Source organism: Choloepus didactylus (assembly GCF_015220235.1).
Source record: "Choloepus didactylus isolate mChoDid1 chromosome 25 unlocalized genomic scaffold, mChoDid1.pri SUPER_25_unloc1, whole genome shotgun sequence".
In the NCBI taxonomy this organism is placed as follows: Eukaryota; Metazoa; Chordata; class Mammalia; order Pilosa; family Megalonychidae; genus Choloepus; species Choloepus didactylus.
In genome coordinates, this window is record NW_023637606.1 from 5,228,307 (window position 1) to 5,248,664 (window position 20,358).

The window sequence follows — 20,358 nt, forward strand, 5'->3', positions numbered from 1 at the left end:
GGTCCTCATGGCAGTACCGCCCTCTGTTTGTGGCTCCAGAGACCCCACCCCACCAGGCTACGAGCTTCTGGAGGGCAGGCCCAGCACCCACAGGTGTGCAAGGTTTGCTCACCTGGACTCATGTCCCACAGGACCTGCTGTGGCTCAGCCTCCCAGGGGCCGGCACTCAGCACACTCACCCGACGTGCCCACAGCCGTGCCCACACACACAATTCATCCAGCCACTCGGGCCCCATCTGCCTCTGATGGCGTAAGGTATGGGGTGACAATGGAGGCCAAGAGCCATCCCAGAGCCCGGCGGAGTCACCTCCCGCAGTGTGTGGTTAGCCTGTCTGTAAGTCAGGAGCAGCCTGGCCTCTGAGACCATAGGGTGGGCAGCAGGCAGATCCCGTGGTCTGGGGTCAGCTCTCCCCAGAGACCTCAGCTCTGAATCTCTATTCCGACCAGTCTCCTTCCTGCTCCTCTGATATCTCCACGTGGATGCTGGGCAGGAAGCACAGATGTCGCCCACCCCAAACAATTCCTCCTCCTCCTAAACCTGCACACCCCACCCCCCCAAAAGCATCCCATAGTTCAGCACCCAGGGGGCCTACACTCCCCCAAGGACCTGACATTGCCCCGTCCCTCCCCCTCCTGTGACCCACCTCTCACCAAGCACTGCCAAGCCCCCCTCCAGACCGCTTCGGAATCCACTCCGTCCCCCCACCCTGACCCCCAACCCTCATGGTCTCGGCTCCAGCCCAGGCCCCACACCTCTCAGGCAGTGACTGCAGACCTCACAGGCCACCCTGCCTCCAGGCGTGCCTCACGGGCCGGCAGAGGGGTGGGGCTGCCTCGCTGAGCTGCCTGTGCACTGAAGGCTCCCACTGCCGCCAGATCAAGCCCAAACTCACAGAGGTGGCCTGCAAAGCACTTGTCTCCCCCAGCCCTATCTCTTCCAGTCTCGTCTCACCAGCCTTACTGCCTCCACTCTGGTCTCCTCCAGCCTGGTCTCTCTCAGCCTTGTCTCCTCCAGCTTTATCCTCCTCAGCCTCATCTCCAGTCCTAAGATCCAGCCACCTGGGACGTTCAGGTGAAACATGACTTTCTGTGGGGCCCCTTCTCTGAGTACCGCTCCTGCTCTAACCTCTAACCTCCGCTCACTCCAGGTCAGTTCCCTCCTACGTGCTCCCCAGCACCCTAGGGCCCTCCACCACAGGACCTCACAAGCTCACTCTCTTTTTCTTAGTCCGTACCTCTAGACTGTAAACCCTGTTTCTCTCAGTGTTGGGTACCCAGGGCCTGGGGCAGACCCAGACCTTTGGGAAGCAAGCAATCACTAGCTGCCAGACACTGCTGAATGGGCCACACACCATGACTCTACCAGGGCCTCCCCAGGAACCCAGGCAGGGAGGCCAGGCCCCAGCCTCTCCTGGGGTCACCTCTCCTGCTTGCACAGACTCAAGACAGAAAATGGGGTCTCCCCAGCTACATTAAAGCTGCCTGCTCTCTGTTCAACTCCACCAACCACAAAAACACTCTGTAGTCTGCTCCCTATGCCCAAAGCCAAGCACCGTGTAAGGGACCTAGCCAGCACAAATCCTTGTTGGATTACTCTGAAATCTAGGAAGGAAAGCAGAGACAGCAGAGAGCAAGAATCATCTTCTCACTGCATGGTCCCCCAAACACAAGGGCTATGTTAGAGGGCATGGGCCAGGACAGGGGCCTGGCTCACAGGCACTACCCCAACCCCACTCCCTCCTCACCCTTGATCTAAATCCCACCCAGCCACCAGGGCCCAGGTCCAGGCCGACCCTCTGGCAGGGACACCCCAGGCTTCCCTTGGCCTCCGACCTCCAGGGAACTTACTTCTAAGGACAGTTCTCTCTCCAAAGAGACATGTCACAGCTATCTTACTGTCCCTCCCAGACCAAGTCCCTGCGGGAAGCAACCCTGTTCTGGGTTTCTCACTCACATGACAGACTCCAAGGCTGGAAACATCTAGTCTTGCAGAGGTGGGGGCCAGGGATTGTGGTCTGAAGGCTAAAGACACCAGCTTCCAGTCCAGCAGGGGAAGCCAAGTCCAGGGTGCCTCCCATCCCATCTGAGAGCCCACAGAAATGAGACAAAGCAAACACAGTGAGAAATACACCCGTTACAGCTGAGAAGTGAGGGCGGTGATGTGAGTGTTCAGCACGTTTCTAGAAGGCAGAGAATGGATGAGAACAGGCTGGCCAACGAAGCAGGAAGAGAAAGCCACAGCTCAGACTGTGGCACGGGATGCCACAGGTTCCATGGAAGGCAGGGTTGAGAGTTAAAGCTCCTGGAGAAGAGGAAGAGATAGGGAGTGACAGCTAATGGCAGGGGGTTTCTTTTTGGGATGATGAGAATATTCTGGAATTAGATGTGGTGGTTTCACAACTTTGTGAATATACTAAAAACACTGATGTAAACAACATAATGTAAACAGTGTGCTAAAGCTAAAAAGCATCATTATAATGATATTGTTTCATGAATTTTAATAAAGGCACCATATAAATATAAAATGCTAATAATGTTAACAACAGGGAAAACTGTGTGTGTGTGGGTGAGGGGATATGTGGGACCTTTGTACTTCTTACATGAAGTTTCTGGAAAACTAAGACAGCACTAATAAAAAAATAAATTTAAAAAAACAAAAAACACTGAATTGTAGATTCTAAAGGGGAGATTTTTATGTGAATTATATCTCAATAAATCAATTATTTTTTTTTTTTTAAAAAGCCAAATTAAAAAAATAAAAAGGCAAACCGAGAGTCTGCATTTGGAACAACAGCCCTGGGGACCTCCTTCCAGATGGTTCTGCATCTTGAGAGAAGAGCCAACTGTCTGGAGAAAACTAAAGCTGGAAAAAGTAGGAAAACAGGTCCCCCAGAGTAAAGTCCTCCTTATTTAGGGAAGTGGAGGCCCATTTCCCTAAACAGAAAACACACTTGGGGTCAGCAACACCTACTCTGCCCTGACACAGACTCTATTTTCATGACTTATTTTTCACCTTGTCTCTATTACTTCTTGAAGGGGATCATCAATTTCTTTTAAGAATATAGAGGAACCTATTAAGTCCACCTGAGGGCGGAGGGGTCTCTGCCCTAAGCAGGGGGCTCAATGTGAACTGTCACCAAGGTCACAGACATCACCTGAGGACCACCACAGAACTTAGGAGAAAAGGAAAAAGAAGAACAAAACAAACGAGAGTCAGTGTCCTCAGTTTTGAGGAGCTATCAAATAAAGATACTTTAAAAAGGAAAATGAAAGAACAAGGAGGACTCTTAGCTATAAACATAGTACTTATTTTTTAATGCAACAGAAAGACCAGGAAAAAAATGTCAAGGAAATCTCCCAAAATGTAGAGCAAAAAGATACATTTTTTAAAAAGATGAGATGTGAAGAAACAATTCAGCAGATTAAGTGGATACTAAAGAGCAGCTAACATTTATTAAACACTCCTGTGTGTCACGCACTGTTCTCAGCCCTTTATATTAACTCACTGAATCCTTAAAGCCACCTTAGGAGGCTGGAACAAGTATTCCCACTTTACAGATGAAAACATTTAGGCACAGAGAAGTTCAGTAATTAGCATCTCAGAAAGAGAAAAGAGAGAAAATTAACAGACGGAAAGAAACTGTCAACCAGAAGAAAACCGTCCAGGGCTAAAATTAAGGGGAACCAAATGCCCAACACAATCAACAACAGTGAACGACCCAGAAACACTATCACAAAAGACATCCTAAATGCTTCTAGAGAAAAAAACAGGTAACTGCAATAGAATGAGAACCCAATAGTATCAGACTTCTCAGAAGATAACGAAGCATCACTTTCAATGACCAAACTATCATGCACGGGTGAGCACAGAACAAAAGCATTTTCATGCATGTAGGCTTCAAAGAGTTTATTTCCTCCACAGCTTTCTTAGGAAATATCTGAACTAACTGATTTCTTAGGAAACTACTTGAGAAATTACTCCACTAAGAAAGGAGAACAAACCGAAACTGGGTGATAAATAAATCCCCCCCAAGAGAGTGGTAAAGGAAAGTCCCAGGATGATGGTTTTTGGCGTTCTCGAGAAGAGCCAGTCCAGATTAGAGAAGGAAGACAGAGAGAACCAGAATGAAACATTCAGGGGAAAAATCAAATTCCACAGAGTAAAAGAAATGATTAAGAATCAGGTGGGAGAAAAAAGTGAAGGTATGAAGACAGAGAATGCAAGGATTTAAGAAAAAAATAAAAAAGGCAGCAGCAAAGAGTACTCAAAAAGTCACAGCCCGCACTGAGGGATTGAGAATGCTTTTTGACCAAAATGGGGGAAAGAAAGGCAACAAAATAAGGTTTTAGTGGCTAAGAGAATTCAAACAGAGTCCGGAGGTTGTCCTGGAGGTTAATCCTATGCAAGCCTCACCGAGATACGCCAAATGACCACAATATGATAGGCCCAAGTCAACAGTAGCCCCGAAAACTTTAAAGAATACTCGGATCCCTATCCGAGACTCTATAAAGGTTTCATTCACTAAGTTTATTTGCCAGAAATTTAGATTCTCCAGAGAACTTCTATGCCAGCTAAGTCCCAAAACCCAGAGGCAACAGCCTCTTCAAGAACATCAACTAGATGTGTCCCCTTTGCTCATAAAGTTGACACCCCTTTTCAACGTGAACAGGTTAGTGTGGTCACTGCCTAGACATCCCTGAAGATCAGGAAAGTGATTAAACTAGAGGAAGGGGCAGCAACAGACAAGATGGAATTTAACAAAGGATGATGAATACTGAATCTTCATACAGTTTTCTTTGACTTAGTTGTTAGGGTATTAGAATAGTAACAAGGAAAGAACTGAAATTGTGGAACTGTATCCCATAGCATTCTTTGAAATTTGTTCTATAGCTACTTGTTAAATGGTAATTTGGAAGCTATACTTTTTTGTATATATGCGTATTTCACAATAAGGAAATAACTGAAACTATGGTACTGTAACTCATAATATAACTCTGGAAATTTCCTATATATCTACTTGTTAAATCATATTTTGAAAGATATTGCCTTTTTGAAAATATGTCATATTTCATGATAAGGAAATAACTGGGAAAAAAAAAAAAAAGTCATAGCCCAAGCATGAAGTGAACTAAAACGGGGCAGAATGTTAAGCAAGAGTGAGGAAAAAAGAACCTACCTGACCTTGACTCCAAGAGCACTCTCCTGCAATGGCCCAGTGGTCACGAGGTGGACCGAGAGGAAGGAGGGCCTCCTGGCACTGACCAGCCAGACGGGGAACAGTCAGAATCAATAAAGTCAAAACCATGTGCTGGTTTCGAACTTTCTGAGTCAATCTATGACCCGGGAGCGGAAGTCTCGGTTTTAATCCAACAGCCACAACGTCAGCTGTCACTCTCCAAAGGAGGGGTGCAGAAAGCGTAAGGAATGACAGAGTTGCTTTTGTCCTGATTGCCCAAAGTGCAGAGTCAGAAAACACTGGCAAAGGGTGACAGGGTGAAGGGACACATTCATTCATTCAACCCACACTGAGTCAGCACCCACTATACCCTTGCTGGCACCGGGGACAGAAAAGCAAACAAGAAGGACACAATCCCTTACTTGTGGGACAAGGTAAGTAATATATAAAATGTGCTAAGAAGGAGCTAAGGGGAAAAATAAAGCGGAAAAGAAAAGGAGCTGAGAAGCACATGGTTGGGTAGGTGTGCCTGTTTGGAAGTATTATGTCCCCCAAAACACCATGTTCTTTCACGCAATCTTGTGGGGGCCGACATATTAGTGTTGATTAGGTTGGAATCTTTGGATTAGGTTGTTTCCATGGAAATAGGATCCACCCAATTGTGGGTAATACCTTTGACTGGATTATTTCCATGGAGGTGTGACCCCACCCATTCAGTGTGGGTCTTGATTTAGAGTCACACAGGCCCAGATGCCACTGTAGCTTAGAGAGACATTTTGGAGACAGCCATTGAAAACAGACTTTCGCAGATGCCTTTGGAGATAATAGCCCAGAGACACTTTGGAGAACGCCACTTTGAAACACAACCTGGGAGCAAGCAGACACCAGCCACGTGCCTTCCCCGCTAATAGAGGTTTTCTGGACACTATTGGCCTTCCTTTGGTGAAGGTATACTTGTGTTGGTACCTTAATTTGGACATTTTTTCCATGGCCTTCAGACTAAATTTGTAACCAAATAAACTCCCTTGATAAAAGCCAATCCATTTCTAGTATTCTGCATAACGGCAGCATCAGCAAACCGCAACAGTAGGTGTATCGAGTACTGAGCGAAGAAACTGCAACTGAAAGCAGGCAGCCAGAGAAGGATTTGCTAAAAAGGTCAGACGTGTATTTTCGTAGAGGATTCAGGGGTAAACAGGTTCTCCTCGTCATTCAGAGTTACAAAGGTGATCAATGCAAAAACAAATCATTTAACCATAAAACATTTAGAGGAGAAGAGGGGGCGAAAGGGCAGTTTTTTAAGACAGATGCTAATCTTTCATGCTGGTGAGTAAATGCATATTATTTAAATTTGAAAAATCAAGAAATAAGGATAAGCAAATTAGCTGGTGTTAAGGAACTAACCGCCAGGAGAACAAAATCCAGAAATGGCTAGAAGGTTTGCTACTGCAGTGAGATGACTGGTGATGACATGGAAAACTGCAGCTTTCCAATCTACACATTTCTGTTCTATTTAATGTGCACTATGCACATATTTGATATAAAATACTTTTTAAGTACATAAAGTATAATTGCAGAGGCTGGAATTTGCTAAGAATTTCACTAACGCTGTCAGACCTGATTCACTCTTCATTAAAAACTGGCAAGAAGTAACTCAGTGGAGTTTTTATTTCACTCAACAAATAGCTAACTGGGTTGTTGCTACTTGACACATTTGGTGCAGCTGCTCTCTGCTTATCTGCTGTGTGGATTTTGCAAGAGTGGACTCAGCTCACTGAAACCCTGACCACTAGCTGATGCTGTAGGGGGTGTGCCTCAAGCATCTGTGTGACCTCAAGCAGGTTACTGGGCCACTGTGAACCCGCGTCACAGGGCTGTCACGAGAGCTAAAGGAATTCAAGGTGCAGTGCACGAGACACAGTACACGCTGGACAAACGTGGACTGTTAACAGGACATGTGGCAGCTGCTTCGTTACTGACGTGGTAGGCAACGAAGGTGAAATACGGAGCTTAAAAGTGGATGAAAAAAAGATCATTCACAGGAAATAATAAAGTAAAAGTGGACGAAAATTCTTATAATTAATAACATATAGCGGAAGGGACAGTCTGTGACTTCCAAGAAGCATTATAAAAGGCATCGGGGCTTCTTCCCGGCTCCCACTTTGGGGATGACTGCTCTGGAGGACACCAGCCACCCCTCAGAGAGGTCCATGGGGCGAGGCGCTGAGGCCTCCTGCCAACCGCCAGTGGGAATCTTCCAGGTACGTGAGTGCACCTAAGTGGAAGGGGCCCAGCCAGCCTGTCTGTCACACCTTCAGGTGACCGCAGCCTTGGCTGACAGCTGGAGGCAACCTTAGGAGAGCCACCAGCTAAGCCGCTCCCAGGTTGCTGGCCCGCAGAAACTGAACAAAATAATAAACGCTTCTTGTTTTAAGAAGGGAAAAAAAAAAACAGTGAAAATCAACCCTGAACTCTGTGAAAAGAGATAAGGTGAGAGGGAGACGGCGAAGGTTAACTTTAGTGGAAGGCTGCCACAGAACACAAAGGGCCCTCAGCAGGGAAGAGGAGGCAGTGACAACCACTCACCGCTGCCGTCACGGCATGGAAGCAACCACAGACAGTACTTTAGAACGCAGTCAGGCGGCCTGGCCCTTCTGCAAAAGAGGGTGGTGGTAAGAATGAAATGAAAGCTTCCACACCGAAAGTGTTTACAGGAAGTGCTTAATAAATGGCTTTTATTGTTATTATTATCAATAGGTGCTTCACTAATACCTGCTGTTGTCAGCAACCATTTCTGCCGTCCTCCAAGAGGTTTAGAAGGAAGGAAGGAAAAGACAGGAAAAGGGAGAAGTGAAGATTCAAGGCAAGGAGAAATTGGGAGGAAGGAAAACCCAAAGGCTAAGGGAAGAACCCAGAAGAGAAAGAAACGGCTACTAGGCCACGAGTAATCTCAAGTCACCTTGACCCTGTCCTGCTTCTCCCACATGTGTCAGTCCCCCCACTGGGCAGTGAGCACCCTGCAGGCCTGGGGCCGGCGGCAGGAGCTGGACCTGCTCACGGCTCAGCTGGCGTGGCCATCTCAGCCACTGTCCCACCAGGCGGAGGGACCGACTGCCCAGCAGGGGCAGTGGGGGGCACACAGGGGCCCTCCCAACCCCAAAGCACGGTGCCAGCAGCAAGTCCCCCACCTTTATCAGTGCCCTCACTCAAGAAATATTTACGGAACTCTGTGATGTGCCAGGAGGCCCTCTGCTTAACAAGGGGACAGCCTCCCACAGCGCTCACAAAACAGCCGCCAATCTCACACCCCGATTCTCTGTCAGTCTTTCCCTGCCCCAGGGAGTCTTCTCCGACCCCCGTAAACGGGGTGAGATCCCACCTCTCTGCCCCAGCAGAATGGATTCTCCATAAAGCCGGGACCCCCCACCACAGTAACCAAGACCACTGCCGGGTCTGTGAAATAAGGCCCTTCTCTACCAACTGGCCACCTGAGTGGCACGGTGGGGAAGGAAGCCAGGGAAGGAGCAAAAGCGGTGAGTGAACAACTTTTACTGTTTTGCCCCAAGTGCGAGGGATTCTTAAAATGGCATCCAAGTCAAACGCAGGCCCAGAAAGCAGTCTCCTGATTACTCACCAGCTGCTTTCCAGTCACTCTCCCATCCACTTAGGCTAAGGGAACTGCTACATTCTCCGGATGCTTCTCGGAGCCCAAATCTAAATAATGACGCAAGAGGGCAGGCAACACGTCCTTTCAGTTTTTCCTACAATTAACTCAACAGCCGAAGGAGAATGCAGCTTCTGATGCTCAAATGAGAAAGGATGGGTGGAGAAGGGCCACTGAAACGTCAGTGAAAGGCCACCTGCCCCCCACTCGGCGGCCTGGAGGCACAAGTCTGGCCCTCGGAGCAGGTGGGGGCTGCCGCTCCTTGGGGAAAGGGCGAAGCCCAAGGGGTCTGTGTTGCAGGTCCTTGGACCCTGGGGAGCAGGCGGCTGGGGCGGGAGGCACTCACCACGCTTGGGCTTGGGGAAGCTGTCGTGCAGGCGGAACACCACCTTCTCCACGAAGTGCTGGATCTCACACTGCTCGGGGCCACGGACAAACACCATCCAGTCGTGGGTGAACCCCTCCGTGGTGGGCTTCTTCCGCAGCTGGGCCCGGTGACCCAGCTCTAACTTGACCTGGACAGTGCACTGGAGGGAGAAAGAGGCAAGGATGGGTCAAAGAGGCGAAATGCAAACCGTGCTGCCCCAACTCCTGTACAAGCTCTTTCAGTGCTGGCCGTGTTAAATAAAAAGACTCTTGAGTGGGGCGACGGGCATCTGAACCGCTATTAAAAGGCAACAGACGCCACACTAAACACTTCACATGTATTATCTGCCCACCAGGTCCACACAAGGCCCTGGGGAGCCCCAGCCTACCTCTCCCCTCACAGCTCTGTGCCAGTCATAGGGCCTCTTTGCTGTTCTTTAAATAAGCCAAGCTCCTTCCCCTCCTTCCCCCAGACTTGCCCACGGCCGGCTCCTCCTTGTCGTCAAGGTCTCGGCTCAACCGTCACCTCCTCTGAGAAGCCTTTCCTGACCTCCCAACCTGAAAGAAACACCCCACCCTGGGATCCCTCATCATCGTATCGCATGTTCTTCTCAGCGCTTGTCGCTATCAGGAACTGTCTTGGTACCTGTCTGTTAACTTGACTGTAACGTCAGCCCCTTGAGGTAGGGACGGGTCTCTAGCTGGAATCCTCACAGGGACCTCACTCAGTACCTCCGCGCCATCCAGAGCGCGGCTGAGGAAACCGAGGCTCTGAGCGAGAGCTGCGGAGCCGCACAGCCAGGGCTGCTCAGCTAGTGAGGAGAGGGGCCATTGTCAGGCCAGGGTCTGTGGGGCCCGAGAGCTCGCTCAATCCACCGCAACGCTGACGCTACATGATGAAAGTGTTTGCGTTCTTGCTCACCCTACAGAGTGCGTCATGGAGAACATGGCCCTCTTCAGCCACCCAAACCGCCAGCAACACCAGCTTTCAGTTCCAAAGGCCAAACAGGGACGCTCGGGGAGGATGGTACAGCAGGCAGGAAGCCCCCAGGGACAGCCACACAACGGGCCGCCAGCCGTGTTAGCTCAGTTTCCTTCTTTACACATGTGCTGATATTCTCCCCCAAAATATAAGGCAGCCCGTGCCAGTTCCACTCCACCAAATGTAAAACCACGAAGTCAACACCTCGGCTGGACAAAACCACTGACAAGGAACCCACTGTACACGGCCACTCTGGTTTTGATAAACCGCCCCAGACTTGTAAAAGATACACAGTCCTTTATGCCTAGTATCAGATACAAGAATGTTACAAAATAAGACAGAGGCCAAGTGGACACTTGTTTCTGAGTGCTGAGATAAGGCCGCTGGGCTCAGCCCAGGGGATGACAGCCACGTTATCCAGACTCAACTCCCCCGTGCTCGGTTCTCCCCACCGATGGGAGCACCCCACTTCATCCCACCCTCCGGGCCCCAGATCAGAAAGCTCCACTGCTGCCACTTTCAACCCCCTTTCTCACCAAGTGCACGCAGACAGCACAGCCATCCCTGTGGCCACAATCCCACCGCCTGGTCAGCCCCCAGCCCCTTCCGGGTGAGAGCACCCACGGGGACTGCCTGCTTCCCTCTGCACCCTCCTCCTTGGGCTCCCACACCCCCACCGCCGGTTCTGAAGCTTTTGATTGCTCACCACTCCCTGGAAATAAAGTCCAAACTCCACCAGACACCTCTCCACCTTCCAGCTCTGCATTTCCTCAAGCCCCAGAGGCTCCCTTTTTTCCCACACTCTAGCCCTTCTGAAGTCAGACTGCATCTTGCAGTCCAGATGTAAGTCTCATGTCCTGAGGGGTGCCCCCACCCCTCCGGGAGGCACTGCTACGTTGGGGGCATGGCCTGGAGGCTCCAGGAAGAACACTCGCCTGAGGGTCCAGCTAAACCACACAGCTGGGTGTCCCTGCGTTCCCTCTGTTCCCTTGGCCCCGGGTGCCCTCAGCTCACCTTGCCGTATCAAAATTCTACCCATCCCTGGCTCAAGCGCCCCTTTCCCCAAAGCCCTCCTGATCTCCGCGCTGGAAAGTCACCATCTCCTTGGCATCTCCGCAGAATCCTGTGTGCAGCCCCCTGTGCCCACCTCACCCTGCCTCAGTCTCCTGAGCTGTTTGCTGCCGCCTCCGTGTAAAGCCTCCGAGCAGGGACCACATCTTGTTCATCCTTTTACTCTCTCTCTTAGAGTCATGGTACATGAGGCATCAATAACACGGGACGGATTAAACTAAGAGCCTTCCCAGATCAGCAAGCTGGGTGTCGTGCTTTCCGCCACGGGAGGACCAAATCGGCCAATAACACAGTGGGTCTGACGTGTGGAAGAGCCCGTGAGAGGCTTGGGGCTCCGGATACTCAGCAAACCAGACAGAGTTCCCCTGGTACAAGATGAGGGTCCCTTTGGGGTCCCACAGGGAATGAGAGTGGTGACTAGCTAAGGTTGGGGATACGCCAGAGGAGGGGCTGAAGTCTGCAAGGAGCTTTTAGATGCAATGCAACAGAAATGACCAACTGCAAGTGGAGGGCTGGATGAGGAGACAGTATCCGAGGACAAGTATTCCGGCCATCCGTGCACATCTGGACTGAAGGCAAGCAGGAAAAAATAAACGACAATGACAAAACCCACTATAAGGCACAGAGAGGGAGTGGCGGGGAGGAAGGAGGTAAAAAGAGCCTGAAATGGGAGACTGGGCAAGGCATTAAGGGTGAAGGCCAGGCGAGGAGACTCAAGTAACCCCAAATCCAGGTTGCTGGGGTGATGCCGAGGCCAGTGATGGCAGAGAGATCGGCTGCACTGATAAATCCCGGGTGCTGACGGAACATTTACTTGGAAAGACCCTACCAAAGGCTAGAGATGAGGGGCTAACTGTCAGGATAAACACTTAATACTCAACATCAGCCACAAGCCTCCATTTAAAAAGCACTGCCTATGGAGAACATTCAACCAACACAAACCCAAACAAAATTTACATTATCCCTAACAGGCTGTATCCGCCATATACATTGGCCTCTGCCTTTCTTGGCAGGTTTTTGCACTGGGAATAGGGAGTGAATCTCCGAGTCGCTGGGAAGGTTAAGGTGAAAACTAAATGTGTGTAATTAAAATAGTAACAATTCCACGCTGGAAAACAACCTGAGGTTCTCCGGTGCTAACTCCCACATCGTTTGATTGCCTCCTCCGACACTGCTCAAACCCCTGCTGACCTCCTGGCATTTCTGATTACATGGGGTTCCAACTCAGGGCACACAGACAGCAGAGCAGTCACTGTGCAAGAAGGGGAGGCTGCAGCTCCATCGGAGAAGGGGGTGGAAATGGACGTGCCAAAAATAAGCTTCAGAGGCCAAAGTAAACAGGAAGGTTCTGAAGCAGCGATGGGTAAATCTTGGCAGCCAGCGGGCTGTGCCCAAAGCCCCAGCAGGGGCAGCCCCGATGCCCTAGGGGCTGGTGCCAACCTTGGCCTCCACACCCCTGGGCAGGGCATGCCATCGACTCGAGGTCTGCCCCTGGCATGCCGATGCCCAGAGCAGAGGAACACGCCCCTGAATGCTGGAATCTTCTAAGAAACAAAGATCGTGGAATAACAGAGTCTGTGCCACAAGGTTAAAAAAATTTTTTTTTTCACTGAATCAATGAGACGTTCAAGCCACATTAACTGGAGGCGAGTGATCAGTGCCTAACGCCGAGCCCTGGGCAACCACTTTGACTTGTCAAGTCACGATAATTTATTAGCATGGCCAAGCTGATCCCACATCCAAGAGTGATGCCTCTCCCTTCTTTTACTCCACCTGGATTCCTTCTCCACACAGGAGAACCAAAAAATGGAAGCAACCTATGAAGGGTGCCCGGCAAAAGAGGTTAGCTGACGGCAAGGTTAAACTTGGACTCTTGGAATGAATGACTTTGGCATCCCTCAGTGCTTCCCCAAATTTCCCAAGTGGCAGCCTCATCCCAGGTTCTTTCAAAGCACCAGGACTGCCCTCTGCTCCAAAGCCACTTTGCTGGAACCTCAAGAATCGATGGCTGAAAGCAATCCCAGGGGCTCGGCCTCAGTTACTGTCACTTCCAGGGAACTTTGGGGATCCCCTTGCTACCCGCTCCCCAGCAAAGCCCACAACAAAGCGCAAGATTCCAGGCCTGCCCTGGAGAGTGTTAACTATTTTACTTCTGGGGACTCAGCAGAAAGACAGTGGATGGAGGGGCTCGTGGGCTCCAAGGGCCATCTGGGGACAGTTGGGCAGGGACAGCGGGCCTCGACTGGCTCTGCCCTCTCTGTGGGCCAAATGGCTGAGGATGCTTGGCACCAGAGGGACGGAATCCCAAACCCCACAAAAGCCAGGCAAATGCATCCTGGAGGACTGCTTCCCTGCCACGATTTCACTGAAAAGTACCGCTTTCTCAGGGTGTGGGCTGAAATGGCCCACGTCTGGCACAGAGAGAGAGAGCCTTGTTCCAATGGCTCCAGACAATCCAAGCCCCTTGCTTTTGCCAGCTCCTTCCCCCTTCCCACGAACCCTGACCTCAGCCTGGCCCCAGAAGGCAGGTCTTTAACAACAACTTTATCTGTAAGATTTCCCCTGATTTTTCTGGTGGGAATTCTTTTCAGCGGATGCCCTCTCCTCTGGGAATCTGCACATTACCAAGTGGTATAATTACGCCTGCAGTTTGGCTACTGCGCCCAATTCCCTGTGCTGAGACAACTCCCTCCCCTCCCAGAAGGGGAAAGCACTGAGGAGTCTTTTCCTGCTTCAGCCCAAATTGATTTTGCCAAATCCTACTGGACCTGGCGTGTTTGCTGGCAATGTGGTCTATGCACATGCAATTAGGAAACGCTAACGGGGCTGGGCGATCCTATGGGGTGAAGGCAGAACAGGACCAAGTAAGACATGCTCAGCAGAACTTTCTCCCAGTCGGGGGCTCGGGGAGCAGCCACTGAATCGGGAATGGAAGAAAGAAGGGGAAGCAATGAGGCCCCCTGTGTCGGTCCTCTAAAGCGGAAGACTGCCTGCCCACGGGATGGTTAAGGCCAGGGGGAAGGACCCCCACTGAGGGCTGCCTGAGGCCCTAGTATTCAGATCACCGGTCTGCACCCCCAGCCCTCTTCCACTCCATCTGCCCTGCTCTCTCTGAATCGGGGCACAAGGTTATAAAACAAAGGCTGAAAAGGGGCTCAATGAATTTCTCTCTGAAAACTCGCTAAGAATATCTGGGGAGACCAGATGGATATGCAAATATACCCACAATCCTTAGAGTTTTCAGGTTCCTAGTAAGACTGACCCTCACCAAACCCCCAGGGGAGGCGCCTCAGACGGGGTGTTTATGAGTCGCCAGCCGGGTGGAGATGGTGTGCCCAGTCTCCAAAGTTCTCCAGGGAGCAGGGGCGCAGTCTCGGTTGATTTCTGAACATGCACAACCCCAATGGACGCACGGGGCTGGTTACTCAGAGGTCGAGTCCTCGTTACTTCTATTTTACAGACATTTGGCGAAGCTCATAAAGTGCAAAACCTGGCGTTAGAAACCACGATGGATGGCAAGAGGGAAAGGACTCTGGTCCCTGCCCTCAAGTTCTTTGTGACAGAATAACTTTAGGACAAAAAATAATTGGCAAACCGGCTTTCCAGGCACTGAGTTTTGGAGTTGGGGGGAAACAAACCCCCAAGTTAGTGTTTTCCTCAGCCATCCTGAGCTTTTCTACCCAAGGCCTGCAGGGAAGGGCAGAGATGCCCAGGTGGGAATTCTACCAGCCCCGACCCCTCTCTTGACCGTCCTGGGCCTGTACCTGCACATCTGTAAGATGGGTGGCTGAACGGTTCAAGCCCTGGACAGTAGAAACCTTGTTCCTTCTGGACAACAGAGCATCAATGCCAGGCGGTTATTTCCAAATTTAAACTTAGTAGAACCTTTTAAGCAATCAACAAGCATCAGTTCAACTGTCCAATTCAGGTGATCTGTACCCACTTCAGGGGCCAGGGGCATTCCCCCCAGAAAGACTGGGGCTCCCTGGAGAAGAGACCTACTCAGATGGCAAACACCACATCCTCTGCTACTCCTGGTAGCTCACCCTACCCCCATCCTGCCAGCATGTGCTCAATCTTATCTGGGCCCACTCTGTACTGACTAGCACAGATTGGGGGTTGGGGTGGGGAGGGAATCAACACGGAGATTAGGGTCAGGGCAAAGGGAACCAGACAGACTTTCTCCTGGGCATGGGAAAAAGAGTTCAATGTTGAGAAGTTGGGAGCCCAAAGCAAAATGTACAATCCCACTTCTTAGCTAAAGTCCTAAAGGATGCAAGAGGAGGGGAAATGAGAATCTAAGCATCCCCAAGCAAGCAAGGGGGAAGAACTGCAGTTTCACACTCAAGTGAGGCATCAACAGGTTTGCAGCATCACGGGGGAGAAAGCAAAGGCTGAGATTCTGCTGGATTCAATGTGCTTTCTGTGCACCCTGAGGCTTTCTCCAACCCTCACAGCCAACTCACCTACTTGGGTAAAAAAAAGACCCATTCTCCCCAGTTTCCCCAAGGGCCTCTGGCTCTGAAGGGACAGAGCTCCTGTGCCTCTCCCAGATCTGTAGGAAAGCACAGTTGGGAAGGAGAATAAGACTCTGGGTCCACTGAGGCTTTCCTTTGGGACCTGCTTCACTTGTAAACACTTCTGCAAGGACTTAGACTAGCACTTTCCAGCAGAAGTTTCTGTGATGATGGAAATGTTCTGAGCCATCCTGTAAGGTAGCCAGTGGCCACGTGGCATTACTACTGAGCACTTCAAATGTGGCCTGGAGTGACGGAGGAACTGAATTTTTCAACCTAATTAACTTAAATTTAAATAGCCACCATGTGCTAGAGGCTGCCATACCCAGCAGTGTGGACCTGGCTCTCGGGCTTGTGTGTCTTCACCAGTCCACCCAAGCAAGGCTTTATGTGGGACCAAGACTGCCACCTAATCTCACCATTCCACTTACAGAAATGCAACTGCCCAGGCCCCTGGGGCCCAGCCCATCACCAAAGGACCGCACACGCCTCACCTTATGCCAACTCCCTGGGACTAAGGGGTGGGGTGGGGGGCAGAGGCGATACCCTATGCCCTTGTGGTGCTGAACAAGACTTTCCCAAAAGGTGACCTCATTTAAAGAGGCCACTGAAGGTCATTTTGTTTTGCTTTTTAACTCGATACAGACTGGTGGCAACAAGCAATGTCTCTTCAACAGAAATTAACTCACGCCACTGGATGCAAATTCATTGTTCAACCTATAAGCACATCCCTACTTCTCAAGAGAAAGGAAGCAACACCAAAACCAAGGGAGACCATGGTGAGTGGGCGCCAATTCTGTGCCACAGGGAGCTGGGATGGGATGGGCAAGGGGAGGTCCCTGGCCCCCAACCCCTGAAATCACCCAGCCACACCGCGCCTCCGCAAAGGGAGCCGCCTTGGTGGCGCCAGCAGCCACGGGTGCCCCAACCTGCCCTAGTTAACGGCGGAGATTTCGTCGGCCACCCCCACAGCCCCACACCACCTTTGCTGGCCTCATGCCCCCGGAAGCCAGGGGGAGGAAGGCGGGATGAAGAAATGATCCCATGTTTGGGGGAGCAGTGGTGCTGGGCTTGAGGCTGCAGGGAAGCACCCTGGGTAATGAAGAGGAGGGAGCAGAGATGTGGGTGAAGGGGATACAAAGGGCCAAAAAGGCCTCGGGTTTACAGGAACTGACAGGACTGGTCCCAGGCTGCCAAATCAAAGAGGGAAGGGACATCGGACAGTTGATGGAGGTTGAGGAACCCGCTCTGGGTTTAGGGCAAGGCTCTGGGTGGGATCAAGGCCCCAAAAAGCTGGGGAAGGAAAGGGAAATGCGGGGGGCAGGTTAGTGGCTGAAAGATGTAGCATCAGGCTGGGGGAAGCTGGCCTGATGTGGGAGGTGGCCCTGCATGTAAGGAGAGGCTGGGTGCCCAAGACAGGGCTCTTAGGGGAGACTGGGGTTCGTGAAAGACGAACAGGTGAGGCTGGAGAAGCCAAACTCAGAAGAGACATCTAGACTAGGGGGAAATATGGGGAAGTGTAAATTAGGTCCCAGGGGGCAAAGATGGCTTAAGCTGAGGGGAGGCACAGGCGTCTGATGACTGAGAGGTTTAAAGGCCCCAGATCAGAGAAGAAAATGCCCCAGGCCCCGGTCTAGGAGGAGAGGGTCCGAAGGCACTGGGGTCCTGGGGAGAGTGACCAGGGCCTGAAACCAGAGGGGCTGAGGCATCAGGGTGAGTCAAAGGGATCTGAGAAGAGACTGAGGAATCTCAACCCAAGTACAGTGAGAGAGGACACCCAAAGCAGGCCTAGGACCTTGGAGGAAAAGGTAGAAGACTGGGGTCCCAGGGAGACAGAGGGAGCTCGGGCCCAGGCACAGACGTGAGGGGAAACGGGTGCCGGGGAACAGGCAGCATCAGAGGGGAGAGAAGGCTCAGGCCAGTGTCCTCAGCCATCCCAGGGGGCTCAATTCAGGCAGAGGATGAAGGGAAAGAAGGCTGGGGCTGGGCCTGGGTTGGAAGAAGGAGCTCTAGAGGATCTGAGGGAACTCAAATCTGGGTGAAGCAGAGAGATGAGGCAGCAGGTTAGGGGATCAGAGAGCATAAAGGGGTACAGGGCCAGGGTCCAGAGAGGGAAGGAGGCACAGGCTGGTCCTGGATCCAAAGAGGGAGGGGTACAGGGGTCCCCAGGGGAGTCTGAGGGGCCTTTGGGTCTGACCAGGATCCAGAGAAGAGTCTGAGGAGGCTGCGGGCCACACCAGGATCCCAAAAGGGATCTGAGTGGGCTCTGGGCCGGGAAGGGATTCCAAAGGACGCCCAACGGGATTCTGCGCCGATTTGGGGGGAAAGGGGGTATCTGAAAGAGCTCTGGGCCGATCTGGGGGTAAAGGGGGTATCTGAAGGGGCTCTGGGCCGATCTAGGGTTCCAGGGGAGACCTGGGGGTTTCTGGGCCAGGCTGGGGTTTGGGGGGGGATCTGTGTGGGGGGGTCTCTGGGCCGGGCCGGGGTCCGTGGGGTGGGGGAGGGGCGCCCCCGCCCCACGTAAAGGCCCGGGGAGCGGCGAGCGCGCACACGCACAAAGCGGAGAGGAGCGGGCGCGCGCGGGGCAAGGGCACGGGCAGGGGCAGGGGCAGGGGTGGGGAGGCCGGGACCCAGGCGCGCCTGGCCGGCGGGCGGAGGGCGGGGGCCGGGCGGCGGGGCTGCGCTGGGGCGGCGCGGCCGCTCCTCACCTGATTGTCCATGGCTGGCGCCCCGCCCCGCCCCCGGGCCCCGCGTCGCTCGCCGCCGCCGCTGCCGCCGCCGTCGCTCAGCGCCACCCCGCCGCCCTCATTGTCTGTCAGGCGCCGCCGCCGCCGCTCCGGGCTGCCCGCCCGCCAGCCCCGCGGAACCGGAAACCGCCGCCAGCCCGGGTCGCGCACCGACCGCGGGTCCCCGCCGCCGACTCGGGCCCGCCGCCCCGACTGACGGCCGCCTGGGCCACTCAGCGGTGCTGACGGCCGCTCGCGGGGCGGGACTTCCGGCCTGGCGGGGGACAGCCGGGCTGCGGTCGGAGGGACGAAGCCCGCAGCCAATGGGAGGCCGGGGCAGGAGGGGCGGGAGGAGGGAGGGAGGGAGGCGCGAGGCGAGCCCGGGCAAGGGGAACGCGAGGTGTGCGCCGCACGTGGAGGGGGCGGGGGCGGGGCCGGCACTCCGCGCCTGCGCGCTGCGGCCCGCAGGGGGCGCTGCCTCATGGCCGGCGCGGACGCGCGGCAGGAGCTCTGGGGAACGGGCCCTGGGACCCCGGTGTTGTCTGCCCGGTGTTGCCCTGGGGTCCGGATCTGAAGATTAATTTTCCGATTTTGGATCTGGTGGCAAACCTGGCCAACTCGCTTCTCCGCCGAGTCTCAGTTTGCGTTTTTGTAAAATAGGAGCAATGACAAGGACGATGCGATTCTATTTCATGCTCCTTTGAATGATAGACTCGAAATCGTGTTACATTAAAATGATCAAGAGAGTCTCACCTTATCCACGAAATTGTAAATAATGCTAACCCCTCCAAATATGGTCTTTTAATTTACCTAGCATCACATAATTTCACAGGAAATTGTAAATCGTATTTCTACTGGAAATCGAAAATTTTCCCGGACTTTCTCAGAATCTTGTAAACCACTGTCTCTCGGATATTTGAGCATCTGCCTGCGATTTGGGGACCTTTGGACAGTTATTTAAATTTTCTTCTTATAACCAAAAATCAGATTTTTAAATTTTACTCTGTTTTTGCCCTCCACTTTCGGTGTCAGCCAATCATTCGTTAGGTGACTGACGCTGTAAAAACAGCTCCGGGAGATCAACAACTCTGGAACGGAAGAAGTCCTGATAGAAACTCTGAAGAAAGCCACACCGCTGTCATGGAAACACAGTGCTTTTAAATTTAGGGCAGGGCGAGCTGAGGAAAAAAGAAAAAAAAAAAAAAGATCATGCTGAGAAGATAAGCCGCAACATTTAAAGTGGGTACGACTTTGTTACTTTTCTAATGCTATAACGGGATGTAAGTAGATCAGTGGTTCTAAGTGGTCCCCGGAATCAACAGTATCACCTAGGAACTTTCTTAGAAATGCAAATCGTGACATGCTAGACCTACTCAAACAGAAACTCCGGGGGCGGGACCAGCAGTCAGCGTCTTTAACCAGTCCTTGCAAGCGATTCTGAGGCTCACTCAACTTTCAGAACTGCTGTCCCAGTAAAGGGACAAGTTGAGGGGAGAGTGGGAGCCGGCAATTTATCTCTGAGAACAGCTTTCAGGGAAAAGTCTTTAAGCTACAATTGTTTCAGTGGTGTGCTTTAAAAGAATGCAGCCCCTCCCCCTTACATTTATTTATCGAGAAATTACCCATAAATTGCATTTTGAATTCTTGGGAGTTTTCAAAAACTACCTCCCGGGAGGGCCAACACCCTTGAGGTGGAACCGTCTTGGGCATTAAAAAAAAGAATGACTCATTGATATTAAAACACTGAAACTCAGGCTTCACTTTTGAAGGTGACAATTGTATCAACCCCTTACTTCCCGTGCCTTTATGGCATGAAACCAACCCCAGCTGTCCAAGGAAAGCTCTGTTGACAACC

General features: G+C 52.0%; 1 protein-coding gene across 2 annotated transcripts in view; it reads right to left on the bottom strand.

Annotated features, from left to right (window-relative positions):
• The window catches only part of MLLT1 (MLLT1 super elongation complex subunit), a 69,377-nt gene extending 50,844 nt beyond the window's left edge, over positions 1-18,533 (bottom strand). For both annotated transcript variants that reach the window (XM_037823911.1, XM_037823909.1), the window contains exons 1-2: positions 18,486-18,533; positions 9,188-9,368 (exon numbers count right to left, since the gene is read on the bottom strand). In XM_037823911.1, the coding sequence (XP_037679839.1) occupies positions 9,188-9,368; positions 18,486-18,497 (193 nt within the window). In that variant the 5' untranslated portion in view covers positions 18,498-18,533. The remainder of the gene's footprint in view (positions 1-9,187; positions 9,369-18,485) is intronic.
• Between the last annotated feature and the right edge of the window lie 1,825 nt (positions 18,534-20,358).